The 24206-nt window shown below is 45.3% G+C and overlaps 1 protein-coding gene and 2 long non-coding RNA genes across 5 annotated transcripts in view; 1 reads left to right on the plus strand and 2 right to left on the minus strand.

Annotated features, from left to right (window-relative positions):
• Positions 1-24206, plus strand: part of PLEKHG1 (pleckstrin homology and RhoGEF domain containing G1) — a 98210-nt gene that overhangs the window by 62400 nt on the left and 11604 nt on the right. Inside the window, exons 6-13 of the mRNA XM_049653077.1 lie at positions 4255-4386; positions 7158-7340; positions 7434-7529; positions 7722-7808; positions 13632-13665; positions 16885-16980; positions 19045-19083; positions 21059-21081. Coding sequence (XP_049509034.1) covers positions 4255-4386; positions 7158-7340; positions 7434-7529; positions 7722-7808; positions 13632-13665; positions 16885-16980; positions 19045-19083; positions 21059-21081 — 690 coding nt within the window. The remainder of the gene's footprint in view (positions 1-4254; positions 4387-7157; positions 7341-7433; positions 7530-7721; positions 7809-13631; positions 13666-16884; positions 16981-19044; positions 19084-21058; positions 21082-24206) is intronic.
• On the minus strand, positions 6-5215 carry LOC125938043 (uncharacterized). Its single transcript, XR_007462587.1, has 3 exons — positions 4889-5215; positions 4270-4488; positions 6-406 (listed from the first exon to the last, which is right to left on the minus strand). It is a non-coding gene; the product is annotated as an uncharacterized LOC125938043 (long non-coding RNA).
• Positions 13253-24206, minus strand: part of LOC125938041 (uncharacterized) — a 36531-nt gene continuing 25577 nt past the window's right edge. Inside the window, exons 2-6 of one of the 3 annotated variants that reach the window (XR_007462584.1) lie at positions 18861-18933; positions 17716-17863; positions 14312-14381; positions 14032-14128; positions 13253-13489 (exon numbers count right to left, since the gene is read on the minus strand). This is a non-coding gene — a long non-coding RNA (uncharacterized LOC125938041). Of the gene's footprint in view, positions 13490-14031; positions 14129-14311; positions 14382-17715; positions 17864-18860; positions 19534-24206 lie in introns of those variants that run through there. The other 2 variants (XR_007462585.1, XR_007462583.1) reach the window with 2 other exon arrangements.

The following is a 24206-nucleotide window of genomic DNA, read 5'->3' on the forward strand; positions in this document are numbered from 1 at the left end:
AAGTTTCTGCCCACACTTGAATACCTTCCAAGGGATGGGGATTTGGCGTATATATATTAAGTCGAGGGGGGGGGAATATCAGAAAAGGCTGTGGACATATGGAAACATTTTCCACATTCATACTTTACAACTGACTAATCTGCTTGGAGGAATTAGAGATATTTATATCCTGGGCCCGCAGCCCCATTGACACCAGCCAAGCAAAAAGATTCATCTTAGCTCGGATTCTGATAGGGCTTGGGAGTACCTCACTCCGGGCAGTGAACAGTTTCAGGCAGAGAGCTATCATCTTAACGAAAAACAGATTTTTTTGTGTGTTTTATTTGATTTCCACGAGCCTGGCTTCAGGAGGCAGTTGGGGAGGAGAGCTGTCGTAGATTGGCTCTTGCCTGAGCAAAGAGAAGGGCTGAAAAAGAAGACAGATGAGGGGTGTGATGAGTGATCTTGAGCTGGGCTTAGCATCACTTCAGGGTATTTATTTCATTTCCCATTACTTGTACACAATTCAAGGAGGCTTTAGAAACAAGGGTAGAGGGGTGCCTGGGTGGCTCAGTGGTTGAGCGTCCGACTTCGGCTCAGGTCACGATCTCACAGTCTGTGAGTTTGAGCCCCGCGTCAGGCTCTGGGCTGATAGCTCAGAGCCTGGAGCCTGCTTCCGATTCTGTGTCTCCCTCTCTCTCTGCCCCTCCCCCGCTCATGCTCTGTCTCTCTCTCAAAAATGAATAAATGTTAAACAAAAAATTTTTAAAAAAGAAGAAACAAGCGTAGATATAGCTCCCACTTGCTCATGTCTGACCCTCTAAGGAAGCTGATAAAATTGGGGGAAAGTTTTGTTGCAAATAATCTCCACTGAGTAAGTAGGATTCGATCGCCTTTATCATATGAGGAAGGCATGGCACGGTGGTTAGGAGTCAGACACTGGGTCAGTCCTGCCTGGGTTCAAATCCTGTAAGTTGTCCATGTTCACTGTGCCTCACAGGCCGTCCATAAAAATGAGCTATTGTTTTTGTTTTATTATTTTTGTCCTCCATTAAAAACCTTTTCTTAAAAATATTTTCATCCAGAGCTCTTCTCTGTATCAACATGCCTGCAATTTATGTTTCTTGTTAAATGATTCCAGGTTTCCCACTTGGATAATCATTCCAGTTTTGCTCAGTTCACACACATCTACAATTTTAAGGAAGCTTATGGTCCAACTTTGCTAGAAACTTCTCAGCTTTGTCTGTCTGCCTGGGTGGCTCACGTTTGGAGAATCTTGTGTCCTATGAAGCCACATCAGGGATATTGCTTTAATTGTCACACTAATACTAGTGACCTCTTAGATTAGGAGGATTAATTTGCTACATCAGTGTCCAAATAACTCTCAAATAAATAATACCTCTCCCAGGATAGATCTCCGCTGGATTGTGCTAATATAGCATTTAAGACTAGTGCATCTCAATAATCTCTAAATATAGCCTCTAGCCAAGCAGTGTCTAAGATGGCAGTTACTTAAGCATGTCGGACGTAACAAGGTCCTTACAAAGAGGTAATTAATAGGAAAAATGGCCCTTACCCTCTAAATAAGGAGCTGGTATCTTAGTTCAGGCTGCTGTAACAAAGTACCATAGCCTGGGGGGGCTTAACAACTTATTTCTCATAGTTCTGGAAGCTAGAAGGCCAGGATCAAGGTGCCAGCATGGTCAGGTTCTGGTGATATCCCTGTCCTGGGTTCAGACTGCGAGCTCCTTGTTTCTTTACATGGTGGAGAGAGGCAAGAGACCTCCCTGGGATCCCTTTTATAAGAACAGTAATCCCATACTCTGGCTTCTCTTCAGATCGTATAAATCTTTTTTTTTTTTTTTTAATTTTTTTTTTTAACGTTTATTTATTTTTGAGACAGAGAGAGACAGAGCACGAACGGGTGAGGGGCAGAGAGAGAGGGAGACACAGAATGGGAAGCAGGCTCCAGGCTCCGAGCCATCAGCCCAGAGCCCGACGCGGGGCTCGGACTCACGGACCGTGAGATCGTGACCCGAGCTGAAGCCAGACGCTTAACCGACTGAGCCACCCAGGCGTCCCATGAGATCGTATAAATCTTTTGCCTTTTACTATAAGAACACTAATCCCATCCATGAGGGCTCCACTCTCATAACCTAATCACCACCCAAAGTCCCCACTTCCTAATACAGGCACAATGGGGGTTAGGGCTTCAACATGTGGCTTTTGTGGGGAACAGGCCTTCAGTCTATAGTGGTTGGTACAGAAGAACAGTGGTTAGATTAATCGAAAACTAACTTCCGGTTGCCTCTGAAGTATTTTTGCTTTTATGGTTGGTTTAGAGCATTCCTTCTGTGTCATTTACATCACTTCAAAGTTGGGTAGCCATCCATGAAGAACCGCACAAGAATACACTCTGTACTCCTGAGTCTGTTTGTCATTGAACAGGATTGCCTCTCAGGCCAGAAGAAGAGATTATCATTTTCTTTTTTTTTTTTTTTTTTTTTTAATTAATTTTTTTTTCGACGTTTTTTATTTATTTTTGGGACAGAGAGAGACAGAGCATGAACGGGGGAGGGGCAGAGAGAGAGGGAGACACAGAATCGGAAACAGGCTCCAGGCTCCGAGCCATCAGCCCAGAGCCTGACGCGGGGCTCGAACTCACGGACCGCGAGATCGTGACCTGGCTGAAGTCGGACGCTTAACCGACTGCGCCACCCAGGCGCCCCAGAAATTATCATTTTCAAGTTTATTTACTTATTTTGAGAGAAAGAGAGAGAAAGAAAGAGAGAGAGAGGGAGAGAATCCCAAGCAGGCTCTACCCACAGAGCAGAACCAGACTTGGGGTTTGATCCCACGAACTGTGAGCTCATGACCTGAGCCAAAATCAAGAGTCGGACGCTTAACCAACTGAGCCACCCAGGTGCCCCAGAAATTATTATTTTTTGTTAATTTGCTGTAGATCTGAAGCTTACCTGGGAGTTGTTACTTTAGTGGTATGGTTTCATAGGACCTTTCCAGCAGCTGAGTTTAAGTGTAGAAAGAAAGTGTGAATTCCTTCCCAGTTTTTAGCTAGGTGGAAAACTTGAGTATTTAGTAAAAGTAAACAGAGATTTATGAGGTAGGACTATAAAATAATGGAACTAACTTTCATAAGTTATACCATAAGATTCAATCTCCAACCTTGGACTTAATGTTCATGCCTATCATAGGCGCCCTAGAAATGATCTAATTAATTATAATATCTTCCTACTGTTTTATGTATGTATATAGGTTACTGTTGTCATTGTAGAAAGATAGAGCTTCAACTTAATAAGCATGTATTGACCACCCAGCTCTTCCGTAGTTACTATTGAGTAGATAAAAGATTAAATAAATGATACAATAGTCCCTGTCCTTAGACTCTTGAGAAGGCTAGGGACATATGTCTTATGTGCTGGAAAGAATTGGAGCAGAGCTCATGGCCCTTTTGTGCCCCTGGGATTGCGAAACTCAGTGCTAAGTGCTTATGAACTTCATTTGGGTTTTAAAGCCTTGACTACATGAAAAGGCCCTTGCTGTAGAGGTACTTTTAAAGATAATGGCCGCTCTGTGTTTGACTCTGTTACATATGAAATCCTGCTTGAGACATTTTATTTCCCCTGGGAGAAAAAAAAAAAGTATGTTTTCTTTTTTTCTTTTTTAAATATTTTTTAATGTTTATTTATTTTGAGAGAGAGAGAGAATGTGTGTGTGTGCTCACACACAAGCAGGGGAGGGGCAGAGAGAGAGAGGGAGAGAGAATCCCAAGCAGGCTCCTTACCGCCAGCACAGAGCCCGGCATGGGGCCAGACCTCATGAACCATGAGATCATGACCAGAGCCAAAATCAAGAGTTAGACGCTGAACGGACCGAGCTACCCAGGCACCCCTGTTTTCTTTTTTCTTATATTACATTGGCTACCAGGAAACTCGGCAGTCTCCAACTATAACATCAACTCTTGTATCTAATGTAACATCTCTAAGAGACTTAATGGACTCTATCATGTTTTGTTTTATCCTCCTCGTCATGAAATTCTACTCTATTGCTGCTTGTCCTAGCCCCGTCTTCGTCCCTATCTTACCACTTTGTTGTAGGTATTTCTGGTAAGTTATCTCAAACTCTTAAGGCACGCTGCTCGTGTGTAAATAAATAGGCAAAAATAATATATGAGGAACGCGTCACAGAGGTACTATGTTTCATTGGTGATAGGAGAAAAATAATGAAAATGACCGGCTCCTTTTTTTCCTCCCCAAGGAAATAGAAAATCACCTTGACAAGGACACAGAAGGCTATGATGTGGTGCTTGATGCTATTGACACGATGCAGCGAGTGGCCTGGCACATCAATGACATGAAGAGGAAACATGAACACGCGGTCCGGCTACAGGTAAACCCTCGAAACAGCAGCCCCGCTGGCACACTGACTTCTTTCCACATCAGGTATTAAGGCTGCTCTAGCGTTGGATGTCACCCGTGGCCTTCATCACATCTGAAGAAAGATCGGGACATGGCTAATACTGATCGCTGTTTAACGTGGTGTTTACGAGAAGTTACTTTATAACTTTTAAACTAATAGTTTGCTCGGAGCCCCTTCAGTAACCCAAGTTAAAAATTGGAGTCTCCCTTGGGGCACCTGGGTGGCTCAGTCGGTTAAGCATCTGACTTCGGCTCAGGTCATGATCTCACCGTTTGTGAGTTCGAGCCCTGCGTCAGGCTCTGTGTTGACAGCTCAGAGCCTGGAGCCTGCTTTGGATTCTGTGTCTCCCTCTCTCTCTGCCCTTCCCCTGTTCATGCTCTGTCTCTCTCTGTCTCAAAAATAAATAAAAACATTTAAAAAAATTAAAAAATAAAATAAATAAAAAATTGGAGTCTCCCAAGCCCTTCCTTACCTTATGTTAATGACAAAGAAGTAATTCTTGCTGAAAGCAGCTTTCTTCCAAGCTGTTGAAAGGGTTTTTCAGCCTCTTTTCCGCTCTCACTAGTTAATGCAGAATTGTGAGGTGGTCCATGGGTGGTGATGGGGCCGGGACCCAGACAAAGGAGAGCTAAGTCTGGAAGCAGGTCCTTTGCAGTGTTCTACTCGGGAGGAGGCTGTCTACTGTGTGTTAGTTTCCTCCTTTCTAAAATAAGACAGACCAGGGGTTTGCGAAGACCCCTTCCAGCACCAACATTTTGGACCCTAAACCTGTGGGAACTTTTGATAAATGCTAAGCCAGGGATCGTGTCCCAGGCACATAAAAAAATGCACTTTTTAAAAATAAAAGGTTGGGGTGCCTGGGTGGCTCAGTTGGTTAAGTGCCCAACTGTTGATTTCAGTTCAGGTCATGATCTCACAGTTTGTGAGTTCGAGCTCTCATTGGGCTCTGCGCTGAGAGTGCAGAGCCTGCTTGGGATTCTTTCTCTCTGCCTCTCTCTGGCCCTCCCCCATTCGTTCTTTCTCTCTCTCTCTCTGTTTCTCTCTCTCCGTCCCTCTTGCTCTCTCTCAAAATAAATAAACATGAAAGAAAAAAAAAAGGTTAGGGGCACCTGGGTGGCTCTGTCAGTTAAGCATCCAACTCTTGATTTCAGCTCAGGTCATGATCTCACGGTTTGTGAGTTCAAGTTCCCATCGGGCTTTGCACTGAGAGTGTGGAGTCTGCTTGGGATTCTCTCTCTCTCCCTCTGTCTCTGCCTCTACCCTGCGCGCGCGCTCTCTCTCTCTCTCTCTCTCTCTCTCAAAAAAATAAATAAACTTAAAAAAAAATGTTTATGTTGGTCTAGAGGCTGGTGGCAGGCTCCTTCATGTCCCTGGAGTGAGACATAAAAGCCCAAAGTGACGCCATGCTGTGTAGAGTATCTGTGGAAACTCAGGAAAAAAGATACATTATTCAGCCCATAAATTTAAGCAAAACCGTAAGATGCATCTATAGGCAGCCAGAGTATGATGTGATGCAATAGACTATCAAAAATCAAGGGAAGGCAACATTCTAATCTTTCAGGTCGTGTCTTTTTTTTTGTAACAGTAAGAAAAGGTTTAATAGTTCATCATCCAGATGTTTTGTGGACTTAATGTCTATTGCATATTCGGAAATGGCTAAATGACTGTTTTTTTAGACCTTGTAAATCTGTTTGGCGTTCTGCAGACATTGCTAAATCAGGCTCAGGCTCAGACTTTTATCTCCATTACCACCCATTTCCACTTTCAACCCATGGACATTTGGGGTGTCCTGTATGGGGACTGCTTAATTAAATGCTCTTTGTGAATATTTTTATTTTTCAAAACAATAAAAAATCAGCTTTCTTAAAGAACATTGATATGGGTGTACAATAAAATCCCAAAGATACCTCAGGATCATGGTCTCAATTTATATTTAGCAAGCACCATTAAAAACATAATGGTAATGAAATTAATTTCCTTTCCCCAAATAAATGGGATTAACATCAGGAAATTTCTAAGATGTCTCTTACGTGATTTGTCACAGGCTTTAGTTTTGAGTTACTTATATGTAGTATGGATTTCAGTTTCTGGAAAAAGGTTTCCACAGCAATAGCTCTGAAGGTTTTCTGCAGAGAATATGGGTGAGAAAGTCAAGGAAAGGATGGCTCTCTGAGAAGGTCACATGCCAGTCGCCTCTTTACCTAGCTTTTGAGAGACATAACTGCTGCCATCAGCCACAGGAGAGGGATTATCAAGGAGCGGAAATAAGTAATTGGCAACTCATCAACTAACAACTTGATTCATTTCTGTTAGCCCTTATGTGACAACCCCCATAAATGTGGATATAGGTGAGGGCACCTGAGTGGCTCAGTCGGTTAAGCTTCCGACTTTCGCTCAGGTCGCCATCTCCTGATTCGTGGGTTCAACCCCTGCATCGGGCTCTGTGCTGACAGCTCAGGGCCTGGAGCCTGCTTCCGATTCTGTGTCTCCCTCTCTCTCTGCCCCTCCCTCACTCATGTTCTATTTCTGTCTCTCAAAAATAAACATTGAAAAAAAATCTTTTTTTAAATGTGGATTTGGGTCATGGATCATTAGACACCATTGGATACCAAATAGACCCATTAGGCCCTGTCATAGAATATTCAGACACCACTCTTGAGATTCAGCAAACGGGAGACCTTTCCCTCTCTTCCATGGCTTCCCATCTCTTGTTTAATCACACAGAATGGTCACTTTTTCAGGAGATACAGAGTCTGCTCACTAACTGGAAAGGGCCAGACCTGACCAGCTATGGGGAACTGGTGCTCGAAGGGACCTTTCGCATCCAGCGGGCCAAGAATGAGCGGACGCTCTTCCTCTTTGACAAGCTGCTTCTGATCACAAAGAAGAGAGACGACACGTTTACGTACAAAGCTCATATCCTGGTAGGTCTGAACGTTGGCCATGGGCAAGGGCTTCGGCCGCTCGTCCCATTCTCCTCCAAGTGCACCTCACCCTCTCTCTGCTCTCCTGCTCAGTGTGGCAACCTCATGCTCGTGGAAGTGATACCAAAGGAGCCTCTCAGCTTCAGCGTCTTCCACTATAAGAACCCCAAGCTGCAGCACACGGTTCAGGTAACAGCAGAGGCCTCCCCACCCTGCAGGGCTCGCTCTTGTAAATGATGGGCGCCGTGGGCCAGCCGGCCTTTCCAGAGCCTTCTGGCCACACGGTGTGTTTCCCGTCTCGTCAGAGGGTTATGGGAGTGTCTGAATCTCGCTCGTGGTGGAGACGTGAGTCGTCTGACCGTCCGCATTTCCTTCCGCTAGGCCAAATCCCAGCAAGACAAGCGCCTGTGGGTTCTGCACCTGAAGAGACTGATCCTGGAGAACCATGCGGCAAAAATTCCAGCTAAGGTAAGATGCCGAGGTCCACAAACAATAAAATGTGAGGTCATCCAAGTCCTAGAAGGCAGCCTGAGGGCAATAAATGTTCAACTCTGAAATAAAGAGAATTGGGAGATAGGATATTTATGGGATCAACTAAATTAGCCACGTATGTTAAAAAGATTCACAGGGCCACCGGGGTGGCTCAGTCGGTTAAGCATCTGACTTTGGCTGAGGTCACGATCTCATGGTTTGTGGGTTCAAGCCCCACGTTGGGCTCTGTGCTGGCAGCTCAGAGTCTGGAGCCTGGTTTGGATTCTGTATCTCCCTCTCTCACTGCCCTTCCCTTGCTCATGCTCTGACTCTCTCTCTCTCTCTCTCTCTCTCTCTCTCTCTCTCTCTCAAAAATAAGGTAAATAAACATTAAAAAAAAAAGATTCACATATAGGGAAATTGTGGAAGTTTTTTTTTTTTTTTTTTATTGTGGTTGTTTTGCTTTGGGGCTTGAGGAAGGAAAAGACTACAAGAAAATTTCTAGAGAAATAGTAGAGTACAGTTATGAGAAGTATTCGAAGCTATACTAAGCTATTGTGAATAGAGCTAGCTGCGGTTCTGTGGGAATGCTAAGGGAAAGAAAATACAGACTCAGCTGTGAGGGAGTTTGTAGATGAGGGAGGTAGCCACGCACACAACGAACTGTTCGCTAAACAGGAAGAATTAACAGAGGTATAAACCAAGTGTTGTGGAAGGATAATGTGTTCAATTACAGTTGAATAAGGAAAGGAAGGAAATGCCTTCCTTGTGAATGGGGGCATCATGTTCACAGCTCACAGACCGTGCCTTGGCGGAAGGGCTGAATCCTCAGGAGATGGAATAGGGGGTGAGGCCGGACAAGCGGAAGGCAGTCCGCTGGGCTCTGAAGGTCTCGAAGGCCTAAGAAGTCCGAGCGCACGGGCGGTGGGAAACCACCGGAGGCTTCGGAGGAAGGGCTGGCAGGGTGGCCCCTGTGTTCTGAAAGGGTGACTTTAGAAACCGTGTGACAGATGAGTTGACGAAGTGACACTGGAGGCGGAAGAGGAATGAGCAAGCTGCCACAGTCGTCTAGCAAAGAGACGAGGGGCCCTTCGAGGGGAGCCACGGCAACGGGGGGCGGAGGGGGGGCAGGTGCAAAAGCTCTCAGAGAGGTTGAGCAATGGTCTGTCACCCACTCAGTGCATGAGGAAAGAGAGAGATGGGAGTCAAGCATGAGTCAGGAGTTGAGCCCAGAGGACGGTGTGGAGTTCTGAGATAAGGAGAGGAACCAGTTGGATGGGAGTGAAGAGAAGCTCTCACAAGTGCGTGCTGGGAGGCGGGTCGGCCCCAGGTGGAAATTCAGGTCTTGGAAGCTGCGGGCCTGGAGGCTCTCTTGACACAGACAGCGACTGAGGCCCTGAGCTTTGAGAGGATGGCCCATGAAAGCGCGTGAAGGAAAGAAGCCCTGGGAATCCCAACATCCATGGGGACTTAGAGCACCACCAAAAGGGGTTAGGTGGGAGGCCCTAAGAAAACCCAAGGAGAAAGCTGTGCTGACAGAGGAAGAAAAGGATCTAGAGAGCGTGAGGGGGCAACCGTCTGCAGGGCTGCAGGGGGCGAGGCAGACTCCAACAGAAGGGTGGGTACACGGGTTGGCAACCGAGAGATAAAGGAGAGACTGCAGTGCGTGGCGGAAAAAAGCGGAAATGAGAAGAGGCAGACTGGGAACAGACTTCTTGAACACAGTTCAGAACACTTACCAGGCGGTGGTTTGAGGAGTGAGACACCTGGTGCAGGTGAAGCACGCCGTGGACGTGACTGTCGGCGGAGGGAAGGAGAAAGGGAAGGAGAGCGGAAAGGTGAGCGGAGGAATGCTCTTTGGGAGCCATTTTGGGGGGCGGGGGGCCACCATGGATCAGTGCGGTGAGGTAATTTAAAAATCTGCTCAGCAACTTGGAAACAAGTGTTGAGGAACCATAGCGCAGGTGGGTTCCCCAAGGTGAAGGTCAGCAGAGCCAGTACAGGGGAAGGTTAACGGGACAGGGGAAGGTGGGTGCCAATCAGCACATGGGTGCGGCGACCGAGCGTGATTTCCGGGCTGAGCGGAGAGGGAAGGCACCCAGGAGACTGGGCATGGCTTGAAGGACTGCTGGCTGTAGAGTCCAGGAACCGGCGCAAGAGCAGCCAAAGGTGGGCAGGTGGAAATACGGAGGTCTGTAGCTGAAGTAGAGACTTGTAGAGCCCCTGCCTTAGAAGCAAAGCAGTTCTCAGTGCTGCTAAGGTCCTGGGGCCGCTTCTGATTGTGTGTCGCTGTTCTGGAGTGGAGGAAAAGGTTGTCAGAGAAAAAGTGGCGTGAGGTAAGGGTGGAGAATACATTGTCAGCGGTGACAACGGATGGTGACATGGTCCTTGCTGGGCGGGGCGGGAGTGACGTGGAACAGAAAGCGGAATGACGGCCATGGGGGTAGAACTAGGGGGAAATAAGAAACATGAACATTGCGGAGAAAAGAGAGTCCATTTCACTCTGGGTATTTTGCAAAGCACTCGAAGCTCGTTCTCAGGGGCTGTCAGCAATGATCTTGTGCCCAGGAAGTGAGTGTGCAAAGGGGTGTGCTTTGAGTTAAGCATGGGTCTCATTTCATCCGAGTGTGGAGAGCTGGAAGGTGCAGCTCATGCAGAGAGGTGATGGCGTTTTCTTGGTGGTTGGTTAGTGGGTTGCTGGCCCTGTGCCTCGGAATGCCCTTCTGAGCAATGACCCAGTGTCTTTGACATGCCCCACCTCTGGTTCACCGGTGAACTGGGAAAATCAAAACTGCCAGAGGATTCTGAAAGGCCATTACAAAGCAAGACTGGCTGACATACCTGTCCTCTTTCTCCTACACAAGATGTGTGGGTTCCATGGGGGTTTCCCTTTGTGCGTTAAAATGATGAATACAGTCACAAGGCAGGTGCATCTCTGTACCCAAATTCCTGACCCTGACCCTGGCCCTTTTACAATCGAAGCGTTACTTATTCCGCCACAACTTCTAGAACACACGTACAGTGTGCTAACTGCTTTGTGTCTTTAGTTCAGCCTCAGCAAACCACCTTACGAGAAAGATCTTACTCACCCCATTATGGAGAAATAAAAGCAGAAGGTCAGGGACGTTAAGTGAACTGCCCAAGTTTATGTGGCGAGTGCATGAGTGAGCCTGAGTCAGACACAGGTCTGGCTGGCTGCGGAGAGCAAGCCTTAACCATATTGCCCCCAATGGCAACGAAAATTCACTTATTTAATAGACTTCATCCCCTATAATGTGATGATAATTTTCTACTTTATTGAAGCAGGATTATTATTAAGCTAAACCCTCCACTTCTTTCTTCAAGGCTTTTTCTTATTATTTTTTTTTCTCTAAAGCTTTCAAAATCTGTGTATTCCTATTAGGTAAAAGAAATGCATAATGAGGAATTTTTGTGAACATCAAAAAATGCATCACAGCCGTCTACCAGTGTTACCACAAGCTGATGGAAATTCCTGTTAGTGGCTCCTCCCAGCTTCCTTTAGTTCCTTTAATTCGGCGATGGTCCCTGGCTGACTCCTAGAGGAAGATGTGGGAACTGTACTTTCCTGAAATGAAATGTCAAGACAGGAAAAATAAATACCGAGTTCGTCAAGTCAAGTTTATAGATACCAGAAAGCTTCTTGGAAATAGCCATTGTGTTTATTCATATACGTAGTGTATAAACTCACTCTCGTCCTGGTTGAGAATAAAGACAGAAAGGGAGAGGCTTTTGCAGTTTATATAATCACCTGGTCCTTTAAGGGCGCTTCACAGAAACTGAGCTCACATTGGCGTTTGAAATTAATTCCAACTAGTCATTGCAAACTCCGAATATATGATAAAAATATCAGTGTTACAAAATGTATGCATTTGTTATCTCAGACTTAGGGTGGCTTCATCAAGCCTTTTTTTTTTTTTTTAAACCTTCCTCCTCCTTTATTTATTTATTTTTTTTTACTTTATTTTTGGGGGGGAGAGAGGGAGCATGAGCAGGGAGGGCCAGAGAGAGAGGGAGGGAGAGAATCTCAAGCAGGCTCCACACCATCAGCACAGAGCCTGATGTGGGGCTCGATCCCACGAACTGTAAGATCACGACCTGAACTGAAAAAAAGAGTCAGACGCTTAAACAACTGAGCCACTCGGGCACCCCTTCACCACCCTTTTTTTTTTTTTAACTAGATATTACCATTTATTTTTATTTTTTTAAGTTTGTTTTATTTATTTTGAGAGAGAGAGAGAACACATAAGTGTGAGCAGGGAAGGGGCAGAGAGAGACGGAATCCCAGGCAGGCCTCCGCACCGTCAGCACATAGCCCAATGTGGGGCTTGAACTCAGAAACCATGAGATCATGACCTGAGCCAAAATCAAGAGTCAGACGCTTAACCGACTGAGCCCCTAAACATTACCAGTTCGCCCAAATGTTTTCACTGTGCTATCACGGATTGTGGCAAAATACAAGAAAAATTATTTTTAAGGTGATTTTTAGTCTGATGTCCGTCAGTTACGTTACACGACCCCTGAAAAATGAAAATGACGTGAGAGGAGTTCTACCTAAACTAATTTTTTTTCCCTCTTTGAATCCTCAGGCAAAATGACTCATGTCAGGGTCATTAACCATCTCTCTTTTTTTTTTTTTTTTTTAACGTTTATTTATTTTTGAGACAGAGAGAGACAGAGCATGAACGGGGGAGGGGCAGAGAGAGAGGGAGACACAGAATCGGAAGCAGGCTCCAGGCTCTGGGCCATCAGCCCAGAGCCCGACGCGGGGCTCGAACTCACAGACCGTGAGATCGTGACCTGAGCTGAAGTCGGGCACTTAACCGACTGAGCCACCCAGGCGCCCCATTAACCATCTCTTTATATCTCCCTAAACATTAACCACATTGGCAACAGGGACAATAGCCAGAAGCCTCAAAGCAGTAAAGCTGTGAGCGTTGAGGTGGGGAGAAAGATGTGTGAAGGAAGCCCCGGTCAAGGTTTATCTGGCCCAATCCCTTGGCGGGTGGGTGGTGACTTCGCTGTGTTTAGTGCCTATCAGTTGAGCCTAGTAGCAACTCTGAAAGGTAGGTCCGGCCTTGCCCTTTGTGGCTAAGGAAACACCTCCAGCTGGAAAGCACCAGAGCCGTGTCACAAACCATGTCCTCAGGGCCCTTCCCCCTGCCTGGGAGACTCTAGGGCACGGGAGAGACTAGTTACAGGCGTGCCAGAGAGAGCCAAGAGAGTTAGCTAAGGATAATCACAGAGCATTTGGACAGAGGAAAACTGGAAACTCCCAGCAATCTTTTTTGCAACAATTCAGAACAGTTATAAGGCCCCAGTGATTTGGAGAAGGCGGATCCTAGACCCCTATCCCTTGAGCCTTTGGTTCAGTAGATCAGGGTTGAATAGCCGGGATCTACATTTTATAATGGGCTGACCGCCAGATGCCGGGTTTTAGAAACCTTAGTGAAAGGCTCCCCCCACTTCCTCCTTCCCACCTCTCCTTTCCTCTCTCTCCCCCCCCTTCTTCTCCCCCTCTTCTTCTCACCTTCCTTCCTTCCTTCCTTCCTTCCTTCCTTCCAGATGGAGGCTGTAAGCTTAGCTCTGCTGATCGTGTAGCACGTGCGATCCACAGGAGGCACTCCTCCGTTCGAAGCCCTTGAACTGTGTGTTAATGCCTAAAAGAAATAAGGAGTTTTTTAAAGCTTTTTCAAAAATCCCTTATTCTGGTGGGATAAGACCTGTCTCACGATAGCGATAGGGAGTTTGAAGAAAAAACAAAGAGTAATTGTAGTTATAGATGCACTTTCTTTCTTACAGGCCAAGCAAGCAATACTTGAAATGGATGCCATTCGTAAGTTTTGTTTTCTTAATACAATTTGAAACCTTCTTGTCTACTTGTATCTATCATCATTTCTATCTCAAAGTGTATAAAAATGTCAATTGTAAGAAAAGCACAGTTCTTTCTTCACCGTTTTCACAAGTGGAGCTGGCAGAGGGTATCATCTTTTCCTTACGCATTGACTCGTTTGTCTATTGATTTCGCTGCTTTATCTATGAGTCGCCTGATGGCCAGCCACATGGCCAGATCTCTGTGTCAGCTGCAAATGTAAGATACGCTTCCAAGGTCAACTCTTACCCTCCCCTCCGCCTCCACCAAAACTCAAGGTTTTACATACATTTCTGGCCGCACCCCACTGAAGGATAACCTGGTGATTACCTGCAAGGATCATGCCAACGAGACAGTGAATGGTTTCCCCGATGCAGCTCATATTTGAGAATTACCACTGCTCCACATATGGGATTGTATTTCCAGGCTTATAAAAATAGGCAGAAAATGAATACAAGTGAGGTCTTTCCTAGAACATAAAACCTGGCTCAACACCGTTTATCAATTCTTATTCTCTCCCAGATTAAATAGACTAAGAGAATCAGTGGTTTCAGAGACTGACAACCATGTCAAACAAAAACTTGTACTTAACATATCTGAAATAACTTACTTTTGAGGCATCTTTCCCCAGGTACAAGTACTGATTCACGTCCCTTCCATGCTGCTGGCGGTTAACTCTGCTGAGGAAGCAAGAAGTGTTAGTGAGGGAGAAAGATAAGCTTCCTCCCCACATGGCTGAGGTCCCCCATTTCACATCCGGCAGCTCCTGAGAGATGATGGGACATGACCCCAACTAGAAGGCTAGGCTGGGGCCTGCTGCCCTGTCTTCTCTAACGCCCCCCCGCCATTTTATTCATTGGAAAGCTGTTGAAGATTTTTTGGTGGGGCGCCTGAGTGGCTCAGTCAGTTGAACGTGTGACTTCAGCTCAGGTCGTAAGTCTCACGGTTTGGGAGTTCGAGCCCCACATCGGGCTCACTGCTATCACCACAGAGCCTACTGGGGATTCTCTGTCCCCCCCCCCTCCCCCACTTGCACTCTCTCTCAAATAAACATTGGGGGGAAAAAAAGGTTATCATTTTTTTAATAAAAACGCTCTAAAGAGAAGGCAGAGGGGCGCCTGGGTGGCGCAGTCGGTTAAGCGTCCGACTTCAGCCAGGTCACGATCTCGCGGTCCGTGAGTTCGAGCCCCGCGTCAGGCTCTGGACTGATGGCTCGGAGCCTGGAGCCTGTTTCCGATTCTGTGTCTCCCTCTCTCTCTGCCCCTCCCCCGTTCATGCTCTGTCTCTCTCTGTCCCAAAAATAAATAAAAAACGTTGGAAAAAAAAAAAAAAAGAGAAGGCAGAGTCATGGAGGGGCATGTAAACGTTAGGACAAAAGGGGAGGTGCGTGGGTGGCTCAGTCGGTTAAGCATCTGACTCTTGATTTTGGTTCAGGTCATGATCTCATGGTTGGTGACTTCAAGCCCCACATCGGGCTCTACACTGTCCGTGAGGAACCTGCTTGAGATTCTGTCTCTCTGCCTCGCTTTCTGCCCCTCCCCGGCTTGGGCTCTCTCTCTCCCTCTCAAAATAAATAAAAAACAAACAAAAAAATAAATTTATCTGTCTAAAACAGAAAGAATTAGGAGGAAAGGTGGAGAAAGAGGTCTGAAGAAGCCCCTATCTCTATGACAAACTTCATTCAATAGAACTATTTCCTCATTCTCAGCCTCTGGGTGCTGGTTCATGGACACCATTAAGATTCTGTGAGTGCACACACAGAATTATTTCAAGCCACTAATCGGTGCTACGTGGCTTTCTTCCAGGCCCAGGACTAGGCTAGAGCAGCCCAGCCCAGGAAAATCACCTCATTTACCCCACCTTGACTTTGGACTTGTCTGGGTAGGAAGAGAGTAGGCCAGTCCATTGGGCCAAGTGACCTCATTTATGTACCTTTGCTACTAACATTGGACAAATGTGTGTGGTCTTTACAATTCTTAGAACCCTCTCGAACTGTAGACACCCTCTGAAGAGCCTTTACTATAGCCGTGTCCTAAAATTGTTTACCCTTAGGCTTCAGGGTGTAGATAATCCCTGAATATGCTGGAGTGCTTTAGGATTAGACCCGATTTTACTTGTTTTTAATGCTGATTTATTTTTGAGAGAGAGTGTGTGTGGGAGGGAGAGAGGGGAAGGGAGAGAGAGAATCCCAAGCAGGTTCTACACGGTCAGTGCAGAGCCCAACCTGGGTCTCGATCTCACGAGCCGCGAGATCGTGACCTGAGCCAAAATTCAGAGTGGGACGCTTAACCGACTGAACCACCCATGCGCTCCTAGACCCCATATCCGTCACTTGATCTCGGCCAAAAGGCCGAGAAGCGATAGACCCCATATTCTTAATCTGAAGCCTGTGTGCTCCTTAGACGGGCAGAAAGACATAAACTCTGAAATTAAATGAATATCCCTTTTCTGGTAAGAGACCCCAAAGCATTCATCAACTGTTCGCAGGACGTTGTTCAGCAGTGATGAACCCAAAGCATTCATCAAATGTTTGCAGTGTCTAGAAAGATGTTAAGAGTCACTGCAGCAGAGGCCAGCTTCCGGAGGGCAGGAATAGCTCGACATCCTCCACGCCAGGCACAGACACCTCGTGAAACTGTGCTTCAGTGGAATTCTCCAGATGGCTTTGCCTTGACAGAGTCTCTTCTGTGGCTCATCGCCACTGTCTGTCTGGGGCCTCGTGAGCAAGTTCGGCTGTGGTGATGTTTAACAGAACCGTCTGCCCTCTGTTGGGGCAGCGCGTTGCCCGGGACCCTGAGTGGCAGTAGGAGGTTAACCACACCTTGCACGTTTTAAGTAACTTTCTGCAAAGGGTATAGCCAATGGCTATGGCTCTCTGCTAATGAGCAAAAAAGGAGACTGCAGAGAGAGCATGTACGTGTGCACGTGCGTGTGTGTGTGTGTGGGGGGGGGGGGTGGGGGAGGGAGAGAGAGCGCACACGTGTGCCAGAAAGGCACACGTCCCAGTGGACAGACTCCTGGAAGTCCCCGTGATACATAGTCAACACCAGTTAATGGAAGGAGAGACTATCCCATGTCTGATGAAAAAGAATAAACCCACAGATATCCAGAACGAGCCGTACCAATTTTCTGAGAAGTCGCTGAACACCTCATTCTTATTGGTGCATGTGGTTCTCTTTTCAGACTATCCCGGCTTCTGTTACAGTCCCGAGGGAGAGACTAAAGCATTTTGTGGTTCTCGAGACGGTTCTGCTCCATATCGGCCGAGAAGAAAATCTGGTAAATAGGATGTCGTGATCAAAAGCTAATAATCTGGGGGGACTAGTAATGAAAGATCCTTTCAGTCTGGCAAAAAACACATTTCCCTTCTGGCGTTGGAGCTCACGGCCAGTTTGAATACATTGGAAGCGGCCCTACGATGGGACTGTCGGGCTTTCGTTCTAAAACTTTTCTGTGTATCTCTCTATTTTCCAGGGAATGTAAAACTATCAGTCCACTAATTCCTCTTTGCATAGCTTCTTACCACCAGCTTGTAGGTACTTAAAGCCTTATTGACTACACTGGGGAAAAATCGTATCCTATCAACGACACATAGAAACGATCATGCAGACCTAACCCTTTAACACATGTTTGCTGAACCAGACTCCAGGTAGCATTCTCTTAGGCCTCAGATATTTTTTTTTCATTTGAATCAGCGTTTATTGAGTACCCACCTAACCCCCCCGTGCTGGGCTAAGGACTGGGAATGCAAGAATGAACAATACACGTGATTCCTGCTTGCAAGGAGGTCGTAGTCCAGTGGGAGTCAACAAGGGGGAAGAAATACCAGTCCGTATAATGGAGCTGTGCTGGAGGTTGAGTAGAGGGAGAGGCCAAGGAAAGAGAGAGATTAACTCTCTAGGAAGGCGAGAAAGCTTCCCAGAGCAGGGGACCTGGGATAGAGTCTGGGGGCTGAGGAGACAGATGAGGCGGGGAATAGCACGTGCAAAGGCCCTGGGACTGGAGCCAGCGTACCTTAGATCGGACCTCTATTGCCGGTTCTTCAGCCTGGCCGGATGGAGCCGTGGGTAGAGGTACAGGCATGCAAGGTAAACCAGAAGGAGAAGTGGCTAGAGCTGCAGAGGGGGCCGAATCACAGAAGGTGTGAACTTGATCCTGCAAGCTACGGAAGGATTTTAAACAATGGGATGTTTACCTTTTAAATACAGAATTCTGGGGCGGCTGGGTGGTTCAGTCAGTTAAGCACTGACTCTTGATTCCGGCTCAGGTCAGGATCACGCAGTTCACAGGATCAAGCCCTGCGCTGGGCTCTGCACTAACAGCACGGAGCCTGCTTGGGATTCTCTCTCTTCGTCTCTCTCTGCCCCTTCCTCGCTCACACTTTCTCTCTCTCTCTCTCAAAATAAATAAACATTTAAAAAATGTTTTTAATTACTAAAACAAAGGAATTCTGGTTTGATGTAGAAACTGAAGTAGGCATTCTGTCTAGTCTGGAGGAGAGAGGACAAGAGCCTGGATTAAGACCCTGGGGGGTAGGGGGAGTGGGGGGGAGTGGGGTGGCATTATTGGGATCCCACAGGACTGTGATGGATGAATACGGGAGAAATGTTGAATGATGTCCTGGCACCTAACTTGGGTGGGCAATGTCAGTGACAACCAAGATAAGAAATTGGATAAAAGAACAGTTATGGGGGAAGACAGGTGAGTTTGAGGCATGCTGGTTTTGCTTGGTCTATGGGCACATTGGGGAAATGTCAGATCAGCAGTTAGCATTTGAGGTCTGAGGCCTGGGCCGAGGGTCTGCTTTAAGGATATAAAATTGAACACTGTCCGCTTATAGGTGGTAGTTAAAGCTAAAGAATTTGCTCTACTGGTTGTTGGGAGGGTGGTTTTCTGTTGTGCAACCCCCTGATTGCACAGCTTAAATTAAAAAAAAACTTTTTTTTAATCTTTATTTTTTTGAGAGAGAATGAGACAGAGCGTGAGCAGGGGAGGGGCAGAGAGGGAGGGAGACGCAGAATCCAAAGCAGGCTCCGGGCTCTGAGCTGTCAGATCAGAGCCCCACGCAGGGTTTGAACTCAGGAGCCGTGAGATCATGACCAGGGCCGAAGTTGGATGCTTCACCAACTGAGCCACCCAGGGGCCTCTGCACAGCTTACATTTTATCCTCTGGTTTTGTCGGAGTGAATGTCTTGCTGTCGAGTGTCTCTAAGCAATGGGTTTCAGGTGTATCTGATTAAAAAAAAATAGAGCTCAGTTAATTTGCCTATAAACTAATAATTCACTTATAAAAAATCTTTATTTGGTTTTGCAAATGATGCTGATCTTATTTTTTTCTCCTAGAACCTTCCTCAAGATCACATAAAGTCTTGAAGACCAGTGGTAAGTCCTAAAATATCTTTCCTTTTTTCATCCTTGTTGATGTCCACTAAGTTAAACCATATTTAAAAAAATAAACACCAGATGAGTTATGAATTGATACATTTGATTGACTTCTATAAGTAATAGTGTCCTGTTTTTAAATATAAAACCAAATGACATAAAATGTTTGCAATATAGATAACCTGGCATAAAAAGATTAATATACCTATTATGTAAAGAAATCCCATATATCAAAAAGAAGAGACAAAGGACTCTTTTAAAAGGTAGAGAGGGGCGCCTGGGGGGCTCAGTCAGTTAACCGTTTGACTACAACTCACATCATGATCTCGTGGTTCATGAGTTCAAGCTCCATATCGGTCGGGCTCTGTGCTGACAGCTCAGAGCCTGGAACCTGCTTTAGATTCTGTGTCTCCCTCTCTCTCTGCCCCTCCCCTGCTCACGCTCTGTCTCTCTCTCTCAAAATAAACAAACATTATAAAAAATTTAATAATAAAAATAAAAAGCAGAGACCCTAATTGGGCATTTCACAGAAAAAGCACAAACCGCCAATAAAATATATAAATAGTCATCCATGCTAGTAATCAGAAAAATCGTACATTAAAAATTTTTTTTACATTTATTTATTTTTGAGAGACAGAGAGCACAAGTGGGGGAGGGGCAGGGAGAGAAGGGGACACAGAATCTGAAGCAGGCTCCAGGCTCTGAGCTGTCAGCACAGAGCCCAAACCCACAAACCGTGAGATCATGACCTGAGCTGAAGTCGGGCACCCAACCGACTGAGCCACCCAGGCGCCCCAGAAAAAATGATACATTTACAGGAGATAAATGGGGGCTGGGGGGAAATCGGTAAACACCCAAAGATATAGAAAAACAGACACTCTAAAATGAATAGCGTATCAATTTCTCTAACTTTTTTGGAGCAGAATTTGGCAAAAGCCATTTAAATTTAAAATGTGTGTTTGCCCTGGACTCAGCAATTCTGCTTTTTTTCACTTTTATAAATTTCATAAGGACACTTCCTGTATAGACGTACTCACACAAGTATGGCTAGATCAGTGTGTGTGTGTGTGTGTGTGTGTGTGTGTGTGTGTGTGTGTTCTTTGCAGCCTTTGTAATAGGACAGCACCTCGAATGCCCATCCAGTGGGAAAGAGTTAAGTAAATTGTGTAATACTACGTGGAATATTCTGCAGTTGTCAATAGAGTACCTCCCTATCTACTGACCAGAGTGTCTACATAGATTCAGCAGGAAATGCAATGCTGGGTTTGCACCTTTCTTTTAAAAACAAAACCATGTATTGTGGTAGGCTGGTGTCAGTGGGTATGGGACCAGGAAAGAGGACCATCAATCAGTCTGCAAGTATGGTCATTTCCACAGGGTGGGATTTGTGGAGAGGGTTCGATCCCTGTTTACTGTATATGCTTCCGTAATTAAACAGTTTTTGAAGATGATACACACGTCATCAGGTGATCTGAAAGGGCGTCTGTAAGGATGTGGCTGTACACGCCTCTCCCAGACACCCACCTGCACCACTCCTTAGCCCAGCGCCAAGGTGACCCCAGTGATAAATGCTGTCTGTTCCTTGCAGTCAAAACCAGTAAATGTTTAAAAATTAGCAGCAGCATAGTCTTATGTTTAAGTGATTTTCATGGCTTAGGGCAGGTATTTCAGGTAATACGTATTTGGGAGGAAGGCTGTGGAACGTATTAACGTGAATTGGTCTGTTGCTCGTAGGGATTCAGAAAGATACTTCACACGCAGATGTATGGAAAGTTGTTTTACGTGTAATCCAGGATATATGACCAGGATAAACCGAGTGGCATTTTCTGAAAATTAGGTCTAAAGGGCCCAAAAGCCTCTCAGGGTTCCGTTATTAGCAAGTTTTAAAGTCCTGTGAAAGAGGAGTGTTTACATTTGTATGAGTTACATTTTTAAACCTCAAAAAAAAAATGTTTAAACCTTTTTTATTTTTCAGAAACAGCACAAGACATCCAAAAGGTAAGCATTATTACATTTCTTATTTTGAAATGTTTACTGAGGGACCCTTTAAAGTACCCTTTTATATCTCATCCCCGGTCTATATTCCAAGTGTAAACAGTTATTTCACATCTTGAGGTAAGATTTAAGTAAGGACTCGTCCTTATAACCTCCTCCCTCCCCCTGCTTCATTTATCAGAACCAAGGCAATGATTTCTTCATCCCTCTGTCCCACCTCTCACCTCCAAAGCTGTAAGGTTACCTAGGGTGTAACACCTGCACCCTGAATGCTAGCGGGGTCCACCCCACATTGCCCTGCACGTCTGTGCACACAAGACCCAGGCTCCTGCGTCCCAAACGTTGCCCCCTTTTTAAAGCATTAGCCTTCGGTCACAGGGATCTCCTAAGAATACAGTCCCGCTGTTGGTAGGAGACGTAGGGTCATATGTCAATATGATGAAGCTTCACTATGCGAAGTTTCATTTTTCTTCCGGTAAAAGGTTGGGAGAAGGGGAATAAAAATGATGTGCTCTTTTGAAAGATGTATATCCGAATTTATTACCTATGAAGCACAGATCTTGTATCCTGACCTGGATCGTGTCTAATATAGCGGCTACTGACCAACTGTCTAAGTTAGTAAGTCTTCGAAAACTGGTTGTGGTTTCTTGTGTAATGTCTTATATCTGTGAGGATGTGGTTCCAAAGAGCTCTTCCCACAGTTCCACTGCACCACTCCTTAGCACAGGGCCCAAGCAACTCTGTTAATAAGTGCTTATTATCCCGCCATTAAATACAGTAAAATGTCTAAAAATCAACAGTCTTCCCCCGAAGTAACTTTCTTGAGATGAGAGCATGCGGATTTTTTTCTGGAGGTACATATTTTTGTTTGGAAGCGTTTGAAACATATTAGTGGGTTATTGTCCTGAAATCCAGCACGAGCTTTTGATTTTTGTTTGTTTGTTTGTTTGTTTGTTTTCATAAACAGCACAGAGGGTACCCTCGTCTTTAAGGCAGCCAAACTCAGACCTCGGACCACTGAGCCCTGCTCAGTACCAGTCGGGGGGATCACTCTGTCGGTCCTAAAGATGGAATCTCAAGAGCTTATTGGAAATTTTCAACAATAGTGATCCAAGCCAGGTCTCTGTACGGGAGCAGTAAAGCAATGTACTTTTTTCTTAGTGGTAAAGTTCTGTCTCCTAACGCTAATGAACAGTACCGAATGTAAGGAGGATAGACTTACTGATGACGGAGGAGTTTATAACAGGAAATACTCTTGTTCGTTTGGTTTTTTTTAATGTTTATTTTAGAGAGAGACAGTGACAGAGCACAAGCAGGGGAGGGGCAGAGAGAGAGGGAGCCACAGAATCCGAAGCAGGCTCCAGGCTCTGAGCTGTCAGCACAGCCCGGACGCGGGGCTCGAATTCACAGACTGCGAGATCACGACCTGAGCTGAAGTCGGGCACTTAACCGACTGAGCCACCCAGGCGCTCCAGAAACATTCTTCATAATAGCTTAACATTTCTCCCGGAATACATATTCCAAGGCCTTTTGTATGTGTATATGTATGAACGTGTGTGGCGGGAGTGGGGGGAGAGAGAGAACGGGAAGGAGGGAGAGAGAGAGAGCAAGAGCAAAAAAGAGGGGGGTGGCAGTTAAGATCATGTACATGCTATGGATTCAGACATGGATTCAAATCCATTTCTGTCACTCCTAAGCTGTATGGCTACAGGCAAGTTGTTAACCTTACCAAGACTTAGTTTTCTAATTTACAGAATTGTCATAAAGATTAAATGCAAAAATACGTGGTTTTTAAAAATTGTTTTTAACGTTTATTTATTTTTGAGACAGAGAGAGACACCATGAACAGGGGGAAGGTCAGAGAGAGAGGGAGACACAGAATCCGAAACGGGCTCCAGGCCGGGAGCTGTCAACACAGAGCCCGACGCGGGGCTCGAACTCACGGACCACAAGATCGTGACCTGAGCTGAAGTCGATGCTTAACCGACTGAGCCACCCAGGTGCCCCACAAAAATATGTTTTTAAAAGTGCTTATTAATACAAGGGCACGTGGCTGAGTCAGTAGTGTGTGACTCTTGATCTTGGAGTTATGAGTTTGAGCCCCACATTGGGTGAATTATTTACTTAAAAATAAAATCTTTAAAAAAAAAAAAAGTGCTTGGTACAGAATCTAGAACAAAACACATGCTCCACAAGTGGTAGCTATTCTCGTATCATTATAAATAGCCATAATGCTGAGAATGTAGAAAAACCATGGGGAAAAAATGTTCTTCACGGCTCTAGTGAAGATATATATGCCTCTAGTGAGATGTATAAACCATATGCTTGTATGTTGTGCTAAATCCTCATATTGATTATTTCTACATCTAAGAGTTTCTTCAGTTCTCCTGGTGATTTACTTGATATAAAATATCAGTTTCCAAAGTCCACAGTTTCAACTAATTAGTTTTATTAAAAGCATCTTTTGATATTAAAAACGCAGGTTTCTTCATTTTCTAAATGGTCTGGGAATCGTTCTGGAATGGAAGTTGTTTTTTTTTTTAATTTTTTTTTTTAACGTTTATTTATTTTTGAGACAGAGAGAGACAGAGCATGAACGGGGGAGGGGCAGAGAGAGAGGGAGACACAGAATCGGAAACAGGCTCCAGGCTCCGAGCCATCAGCCCAGAGCCCGACGCGGGGCTCGAACTCACGGACCGCGAGATCGTGACCTGAGCCGAAGTCGGACGCTTAACCGACTGAGCCACCCATGTGCCCCTGGAATGGAAGATTTTAAGAAAGTATTACTTGGCTGTTCACAAAATGCTTTTGTTACACTTTCAAAGTGCTTTGTCATGACTTTACTAGTTAGTACCAACTTTTTTTATTTTGTAAAATGTAGCGACTGGCTGCCCATATTTTATAAACATGTTACCAGTACAGTCTGAGTAAGGTAAAAAGGGAGAGATATTAAAGGGTGAGGAAAGAAAATAGAGCCATAAATATAATCCTATATATATATATTTTATATATCCTATATATATATCCTACATAATCATATATATATTAATCATATATATTAATTTATATTAATTATTATATTATAATAATATGATTATATTGTATATAATATATTATATATACATAGT

Source organism: Panthera uncia (genome assembly GCF_023721935.1).
Source record: "Panthera uncia isolate 11264 chromosome B2 unlocalized genomic scaffold, Puncia_PCG_1.0 HiC_scaffold_24, whole genome shotgun sequence".
Lineage (NCBI taxonomy): Eukaryota > Metazoa > Chordata > Mammalia > Carnivora > Felidae > Panthera > Panthera uncia.